Genomic DNA, 9831 nt, shown 5'->3' on the forward strand with positions numbered 1-9831 from the left:
AAATATAACGGAGATCTGCATCTCTCTGCCAAGTTCAACGGCTCTTTGTGTTAGGAGTGGTATTCGAATCACTGACGCAACATATAGGTATATTTCTAAAAAAAAATTGCATTAAATGTCAGTTAAAAGAAATCGTAGAATGTACTTCACTTCTCTGTATCTACTAAGATATTTGTATTGTTTGCACACTTAAATACGGCATATGTTGTCATAAATAGAGTTCGGACATGTAGGCCCTAAAAACGTTAAACATATTCAGGAAAAGACCTAACAAACACCCAAAATAGGCGCTTAAATAGGCACTAAAATGCAAATTAATATTAGAAATGTAGGTTTATGTAATAAATAGATTATAAATCGATATTTTTACTACTTTTCCTGTGCTGCATTTTTAATACGAGCAGCTATATTTTATGTACTTAAATGCCACTCTTTCCTGAAAAAAATAAGGTCAGTTTACCAGTACAATTACTAACCTAAATATACTAATAATAAAGCTGCAACCAAACTTTTTCTGGTAATTTTCGCTTTTCCAAATCCTGATACCGAAAATATACTTTTTAAAATTTTTGTTTGTATGTCTGTCTGTATGTATGTTTGTTACCTTTACACGCGACAATGCTGAACCGATGAAAATTGGTATGTAACATAACTTGGTTCCTACCTGAGAGGATGAAAAGAAAGGAGGGAGTACTCCAAAGCAAATATGCTTGAAATTAGTGCGACGGATATGACGTCAAACTACACCTTTTACGCCCCATAATCCACCGCGATATACCGCCAATTGCCTAATATTAAATTGCTAATATCGGTCACACGTAGACGGATTAGAATGGATCTGGAGGTAACAGGACTACTAGCAGATAATTATATAAATGTATATTTCACTGTATATTTATTAAAAGTGTTATGGACATGGACTGAACACTTCATTTCCACATTCTTTCTCTTATCAAGAAGGATGTTGTCATTCCTCCATGTGTTAAAGCATAGGGAGACATATCAATGTTATTCTACAGTTGAGCCGAACAGAATATTAGCTTATTTATAAAAAATAACACCTGCTGAACTTGACAACACTTTTGAAATATTCACAACAACACGAAACAATTTGTAATCGTAATAATATGAACAAAACAGCTGATAAACACACCGGAAAAAGAGTTGAACTATGGGTAATTTGATGGCCATACTATTACACCTTTTTGGTTCCGCCGTTTCAAGCTTATGGCCCAGAGTTGGTTCCCACTTAGATTTTAGGCTATATGAAATTCAAAATAGCCTACTTTCTGTAAAAGGCGGATTATAAGGGAGCCCGAAGTCAATCCAAATATCTCGCTTAGTACTGATTTTTTAGAAAAATGTTACATTACAAAAGCTACTTTAAAAATGTTTCCAAAAAGTTTTATTCCATGCAAGATTTTGATAAGACTGGTATTTAACGAGATACATGAGTTTTAAAATAGCAATTCGTTCTATATCAATGCCACCTCAATCAAACCAAAATAATGAAGTGAAAATAAAAATTATCTGCGTTTATATTTTAAGGTGGCCTTGCATAACAAACGAAAAATATTCATTTGACACTATTTTCGTACGGATATAATTCTGTTCTATGATAGGCATATATAAATATTTATGAGTAATAATAACTTATATATAGATAGAGTGTTTGTGTGTTTATATGAAGTAATTTCAGAATCTTCTTAACCGATTTGGATAATTCTTTCACCATTGGAAAGTGTACTTTTTCTAGATGAGTGAAGATCATAATGCCATTACGGTAACTCCCGAGTGAATCGATGACTGTGTACAGCTGTCAAAAGAAAAAGTGGCCGCTCTCCTGAAACAAAGTTCCCTTCGGGTATCTTCGCTACAATTCGAAGACAGGCGATGTTACATGTTGTTGGACCACGTTGCCTGATATCTACAGTTATAATGGAAGTATTCTGTGTGTTATCGATAGCATAATGGTAGCGTTCAGGCCTCTTATTCATGAGGACCTGCGTTCGACTACAACCACGTGCTTTTTATGTTCTTTCTTGTTCTGTTTTTGAGAGAGACACACTATACATAATGGCTCCTTTCTCTTTTACGATAATTTTAGTAATTAACATCAGGTTCATTAATATATTATGCCACGACTTTATCATTATGATATTGTGGCTGCAAATAGAAAAAAAAAAAAGATTTTATTCTCAATAAAAATATCTTTCGTGGCATAAACAAAAAAAATTTACTGGCGTCGGCCTTAAAACATTCAAACAATTGAGCGTTCAAAAAACAAAACAAAAAGCCACAATTCAATATTTAGTCTATCTTCCTCTTATCTCGATCATCTTGCAGTCGAGTGGGCATGGAATTGACTAGTCTTTGCAAATAGCGACTGCTTTTAGACACGATATTCCAGGCATTCTGAACATACATACATAAGTGTTCTGTCCATGGGCAGGTCTTTCATTGCACACCCAGCAATCTCCAATCTTTCCTATTTTCTGCCTTCCTCTTAGTCTCCGCATATGATCCACATATCCTAACGTCGTCTATTATTCTTTTCAACCAGAGACCCAACCAATTACTTTTTATCTTTCTAATCAGTTTCAGCATCATTCTTTCTTCACTCACTTTTTCAAACACAATTTTATTTCTTATTCTATCTGTCCACTTCACACGCACCGTTCTTCTCCACATCTGCATTTCAATTCGTTTCTCTTCATTTCGTCTTAGTGACCAGGTTCCTTCCCCACACAATGCCACACTCCACACAAAGCACTTCACTAGTCTCTTCCTTAGTTCTTTTTCCAGAGGTCCGCAGAAGATCCTTCTTCTTCTTCTATTAAAAGCTTCCTTTGTTCATGTTTGCAGTTTTTCTTGGGAAGGATAGGCCTAAATGCGGTAACATCCCGTTGCTTTCCGCACACCACTATCTCTTTCGCAACTTATTAAATTCCAGGGGGCCCAAGCGTGGAGATGAGGAGAGTGGATTTGACTAATTGGGCCCTCCGGACTTCACCGAAAGTCACGGCAAGTGTTAAATATTAATTCTATCAGGATGTTTGACCCTGTCAGAGATCGGGAAATCTCAATTAGCCTTTGCCCCCCGCATCCTGGACTAAATCATCAGAAAATCTTAGAGTGTGATTGGGCCAATTTTTCCGAAAATGTTTCCACACTTTTTTGCCCTCTTAGCTCAGCGGACGAACGTCGGAATTTAGATATCAACGTCTCAGGTTCAATTCCTCGTTACTCCTTTTCATTTTATTGTGGTTCAAGATAGTATAATGTAATAATACAAAAAGAAAAACTAATACCAGTATTATGCAACTGGATTTTTCCAAACCTAGTATTAAATTTATGTTATTTATATCGCTAAAGAACGATTACAATATAAATAACTTGAATATTATTTATACAGTATCACTAAAGAACGATAACACAATATAAATGATAAATATCGGTTTGTTTAATTAATATAAGATATTATATAATACGTATTTAATTATCTAAATAAAATAACCTATTTTACAAAGAAAGATGGTTATTTGTGTTATAATAATTACTTACATAAAATACAGATTATTTATATTGCGAAAGAACAATAACAATATAAATAACTTGAATATTATTTTATAATGCTAATGAAGGAAAACAATATAAATGATAACTTGAATATTATTTATATCGCTAAAGAACGATAACAATATAAAAAACGTGAATATTATTCATATCGGAATTTCACAGATTTATTACAGATGTATTTAAGAAATTGTAGAAGAATAATAATTAGTAACAGTGTCCTATTTATTCTTCTTGGAGCCAAATTTGTAACTTTTAAAAGTGTGGTTACTATGTCGAAGTGTATGTGTTGCAACGGATGCTTGATTTGTTATGTATGTGAGTCAGTTATGGGATGCTTGATGTCGTCGCAATGTCGTAATTATAGTTTGATTGTGTTTGTGTGACTATTGTGTAGTCTATTAATTTATGATGTATGGTACGGAAAGCTACATATTTGTGTTATAGAAGTGTTACGTATGTGTGTTGTTAATGTTTTTGTATGTTTCAAATTGATAACTGATATTTGTTTTGCAATCGCAATGCCTAATTTACGGATTGTTTATGTTTTGTTTACATCGCGTGAGCTAATTTAATTTTCTTTTCCATGTCTCTTTATGCTTATGTTTTTTGTGTATAAAACTATAGCCCTAACATACATATGTAAAATAGGACTAACCCCCTTGGAGATACAATAATAATTATTATTATTCATATCTCCGAAGAACCATAACAAAATATAAATAACGTGATATCCATCAAGAACGATAACTGGATATAAATGATAATTTGAATATCATTTACATCGCTAAAGAACGATTAAAAAATAAAATGAAAACTTGAAGAAGGCCCGAACCCAGAACCTTTGAATCACTGAACAAGCACTCTAGCGCTGGTCTGCGAGGAGCAGATATGAAACACTTTCATAGTTCCGGAACTGCTTGTACAAGCACACGCATCGTGTAACATCGCCGCGACCCGAAGTGGACTTTGAAAATATTCGCTGTTCACGAGTGCGGCCACTTTTTTTTTTTTGACAGCTGTACAAATAGGCCATAAGGTAGGATTAAAACATATCCTTATGCACAGAAAACTTTATATATTGTCGAAATATTGTATTATTTATTGCTGGTGCAATAACAGCTTAAGTCGAAAACTCATGTTTTGAGAAAGATAATGTCAAACTTTTATAACAATGTAGACATTTTAATGGTACATAATATAGTAGGGGAGACTGGGGCAAAGTGGTCACCTTAGGAGAAAATAAGCTACAGAACGTAAATTAGCTTTGTTTTCCTCTCACATTCTTTGCTACTAAAAAGACGCTTCCTTCCCCTTTTTAATGCAATCATTATTAATTGTTTACTAATTCAATTTTTTATGCAATCAAGAATTTTTTTGTTTGTCTGCACATTGACCACTTTACCCCAGGCCCTGGGTAATGTGGTCCCCCAAAAATGAAGATACTTCTAAATGAATAATTACAGTTATATTGTTTTTTTCGACAAAAAATTTATATTAAGCGTTTTTATCGAATAGTGCATCATTAATTCACATTGCAAAAAGGCCAAAACAAAATTTAGTAGTGAAAGTAGAACATAGCACAATGAAAAAAGGAACGCTGTCAACATTCATACACAAAACCTGTGTTAGTTAAAAAAAATAACATAGCACTGAAAGTAGAATTAGGATAATAAAGAAGTTACTGTAAACATTTCTAAACACAAGCTAGTCTTAGTGCGAGATACTAATTTGTTGTTATTTATTAAGTTTATTCACACGGAAATCACATTTGAAATCGTCGCTGTCATCATCTTCAAAGCCAGCACATTCCTCGTGAGCCCATTCTAAGCATGATGAACAACGTATCCATCTTTCACCTCACGTTGACCTGAGATATGTGTCCTTACAGAAAATGCACTCCGCACCATCATTATCACTTCCTTCCTCGCTGCTTGTTTCTTCACGAAGAGCGACCTTCGTCGTTTTCTGTTGCTGTTTCTTAGTTTCCATGTGGTTATTTTTCACAATATTTCTCCGCACTCTCTTTATTGTGGACAGTTTTTTTTCTTAGTTTTATATGGCTCTTTTGTCCTCTCTCTCTCTTGAGCCAGTTGATTTTTATATGGACTACTGGTCAGGATTTCAGCTGAACCAGTTTTTCTCTTTTGGGAACGGGCAATAGTGGATTTGGGTGGAAGACTGATATCTTCCAGATTTACTGTGAAGAATGAACTAGGCTGTGGAGAACTTGCTGCAGGAAGAATGATAATGGAACCATCATTAGGCGTATCTGAGGATGTGGATGGAACTGGGTCAACAGGCAAGGTTTCTGAATCGTTAGAAGATTCTACATGATTGAGAGGTCTGTCAGTAGGCAACGATGGAGCGAAATCCGTATCATCAAAAACATCTTGATCAAGAGGATATAATCCACATTTTTTGAAGCCATTTATTGCAGTTGTAGGCGTTGCTGCTCGTAGATAAGCCTCTCCAAAAAGCTTACTGACCTGAAACTGTGTCACAACTCTACCAGGGTTGTTGCGCAGGAACTTTTCTATAGCAGCTAAATAGAATGTGTTGAGTGGAGACATAAACGATAAGTCTAAGGCCTGCAATTTGTGACTACAGTGAGGAGGGATGGTAAGAAGTGTCACATGATTTTCTCTTGCATTATTGATGACTTCCAGATTTTTGGTGTGTGTCAGATGTGCATCCAAAATGAGTAGTGCAGGATCATTATCAGACGGTTTGACATGGGACAGAAAATGATCAAACCATGAACTAAAAATATCCAATTGCATCCATCCCAACCCATTGCATGCAAATATTGTTCCAGGTGGGGCACCGTCAGTTAGCTCGACTTTCATCCTCTTTCGAGGAAATGTGATCATGAGAGGAGGATCACAGATCACGGCTGTTGACAATACTCCAAGTTCGGCAGAGGTAACGGTTCCGACCTGTTTCTTTCCTCTTTGAGCAAGAACCTTGCTGGATTTCGTTTGTACCGTAGTGAAGCCTGTTTCATCCACATTAAATACTCTATATGGAGGAAAGTTCTTTTCGTCCATGACGCTCTTCAACATACTGAAAAACTTTTCAACAATTGGTATATTGAACCCTTGGGCTCTTGCTTTGGAAGTCGTTTCTGGTTTTCTCAGGCTTAGTTCTGAATGGCGTGCTTTGAAACCATAATACCAGTCTTCGCTGAAATGCCAGGTGGTGATAGTTAACCCGTAGAACATTCTTTCCATCTTTAAAATAAATTCTACGAGTTCTCTCTCCTGTTCGGGAGAGAAAACAGGACGTTTCGAACCAAGAACTTTCCTGTCTTCAGTCGCGTCTTGCTTCGAGTTCATTACTCTTCTCTTAAGAACAATTCTTGGAATTCCGAATAATTTGCTGGCTTTTTTGCAGCCCATTTCGCCCTTCCTAACACACCTGATAGCCTCGCGCATTTTTGTTGGGCTCCAGCTCTGTTGGGAAGTTTCGCGGGGTCGATTTCTAGGTATTTTATCTGTTATCTGCAACAACAAAGAAATAGTCACGAATTTAACAATTTCTGGGGCAAAATGGTCCCCTAGAAAAAATGGGGACCACGTTACCCCGACCGCTCTATTTTAAACAAAGTCATTGCTACGAACAGATACCATATTGTATAGTTTCGACAAACATTGAAATATGTAGTATAGAACTGGGTCTTACTCGAGCAATAACTTTATATAGTAACTCTCCTAATGACAGAACGTACAGTGATATGAAACAGGAAGCTTACCTTACATCAGATCTTCAAAAAATGGAATTTTCTCTTTATCTTATCATTTAACACGTCCAAACACTTCAGCAGACACGTACGTAATGGCTGGACAGAGAAGGAAGTACTACGGAACTCTAAACGGAGATGACAGCATCAACTGGAGAGATAAGAAGGGGGTACCACTTTACCCGGGGGGACCACTATAGACAGGTCTCCCCTACTCGCATCATTTGTTTTGTATAATATTTTAGACCGTATAAATTATTCAAATTCAATATCAGTTTATTTAAACACAATCAATTTTTAAATATTTGTAAATGAAGTATGCAAAACATAAGTCATTATTGCATAGAAAGTCAAATACCTCTTGAAATAGAGTACCTATGCATTAAAACCAGTATAAAAGTAATTTTAAAGGCATATTGGTTCCGTTAAGTTGAATGTTAATTGATAAATGAGTTCTATTCAGTCAATGCTTAACATAACTTTATGTTAAGCATTGACTGAATAGAACTCACTTATCAATCAGTATAAAAGTGTTATTACAGTAATATACACAAACTTTATTGAATGAATAATGAAAAATAATAGTACATTAAGAGTTCAGCTTATCAAAATAATCTATTGGCTACTAATAATAAATCTGTAACCGAAATTGTACTGGTAATTTTCGCTTTTCCAAAAATTATTGGTGTTAACATGTATAATTAATCATCCTGAAACCAAAAATTGCTTTTTTGAAATTTTTGTTTGTATGTCTGTCTGTCTGTCTGTCTGGATGTTTGTTACTTTTTCATGCGATAATGGTTGAACCGATTTCTATGAAAATTGGAATATAAATTAAGATCGGTCTAACTTAGATTGTAGGCTATATGGTATTTAAAATACATTATTTAAAAGAAGAGTTATAAGGGGGCCGAACTAACAATGCAATCATTTCAGTGACTCGACCAAGGGAAACTAGTCTCGAACGCTTTGATCGACTTGTCGATAACAGAGTTCCAACTTACCAGGCTAGAGAAAGAGGAAACAATGCTGAATGTTCTCAGAGAATTAACGAACGAAAATGTATTGATGTAGTATGCAGTAATAGTGTGTTACCTTAGCATTCTATTATGATCCAAATATTGATTATGCTTCTTTGATTTGTATTCAAACAGGTAAAATGAATAAAATATGCAATAAATTCAATGCGAAAAAATGGGATGAGCCAAACGTATTATGTAGCTGGAAAAGTTGTTCCTCTTGAGATTCAAGAGCCCCCCACCCTACCGCAACAAATTAACTACTTGCTTGTGGGAGTACATCTGCTATCAACCCATTTTTAAACCATATAAAACAGTATAACCCCTTATTCCATGGGTCATCGTTTGGTGCAAAATAAATACATTGAGTTAATTTTATGCCAACATTATTTTAAAGTTCAAGCATAGGCTTATAATTTAATTGGAAGTCTCCTTCTAGCTGAGAGTGACAACCCTCAGTTCTTACAAGTATATTTTGTTTCAGACGCTGACCAATCATTGTCAGTTAGGTCTAATATAGTTCCAAGCTTGAAAGTAGAATTGATTGAACAACTCCAGGAAGTATTGCTTGATAATAACAGTTACATTCATAGTTTTAAATACAGCTTTGAAAATAATTCAGGAGCAAACAACATACAGCATATATTCGTAATTAGCTATTATTCACTAAGAGATTACAAAGCAGTATTTGAAACTATAATAGATTTAAGTCAATTATATTTATTTCTAACAAGTACAGCAAAGCTCACGGATATGGCTTGTTCTGAATAAAAGGTGAAAAATGTTATTAAACCGATTTCCTTAAAAACAACTACGTAACCAATAATAGGATTAAATTCCCTTAATAAATGTTACTTAACTGAATTAATAAGCCAAAAGAAATATGGAACTCCTATATTTGAAGTAAAATCATAAAATTTACAACTCAGTTTTGTTATCTTAATATTATGTGAAAAACGAGAAAGAATTCAAACGATTTTATTTCAAGATGTTGAGAGAAAAATTTGCTTTAATAAAATCCCCTGCCTCCACATGATTCATGCGAGCATGAACTGATGGTTTCGTTACTGTATATGTCATACATAACCAGAAATATGAAAACCGAAACACGTAGTAGGCCTACAACTTATCTCTTCTTTCGAAGTCCTGGGAGTAAATTATCCTTTCTTCCGTCGTGAAACTTTGGTCATCACCAATCCACTTCTTCATTAAAACACTTCCTGAATGATTGTCCTTCGGAATTATACAGATTATTAGCATATTAAACAGCTAAGCTGATTGAAAGTGGCAATTTGCTTCGAGTAACAGTACAAAACTAAGAAGAAAGACGTCAACGTAACGTCATGTTTATCTCGATGAATTACTGCAGAGGGTGTTTCGTTACGAGCGTGCACATCTGCAAGAATGCTTAGTGAATAGTGAAATGCTAGAGGTAGGCCTACAGTATTAGCCTATTCAAGTTTTAATGAGGTTAATGTCGAAGGATAAACGGAA

The 9831-nt window shown here is 34.9% G+C and overlaps 1 protein-coding gene across 1 annotated transcript; it reads right to left on the reverse strand.

Annotated features, from left to right (window-relative positions):
* Positions 1-4981: 4981 nt before the first annotated feature.
* On the reverse strand, positions 4982-7400 carry LOC138700538 (jerky protein homolog-like). The gene is made up of 2 exons (XM_069827132.1): positions 7331-7400; positions 4982-7079 (listed from the first exon to the last, which is right to left on the reverse strand). Exon 2 carries the CDS (start codon positions 7011-7013, stop codon positions 5604-5606), a length of 1410 nt encoding a protein of 469 aa, XP_069683233.1. The 5' UTR covers positions 7014-7079; positions 7331-7400; the 3' UTR covers positions 4982-5603.
* Between the last annotated feature and the right edge of the window lie 2431 nt (positions 7401-9831).

The sequence above is a fragment of the Periplaneta americana genome, chromosome 5 (genome assembly GCF_040183065.1).
Source record: "Periplaneta americana isolate PAMFEO1 chromosome 5, P.americana_PAMFEO1_priV1, whole genome shotgun sequence".
NCBI lineage: Eukaryota > Metazoa > Arthropoda > Insecta > Blattodea > Blattidae > Periplaneta > Periplaneta americana.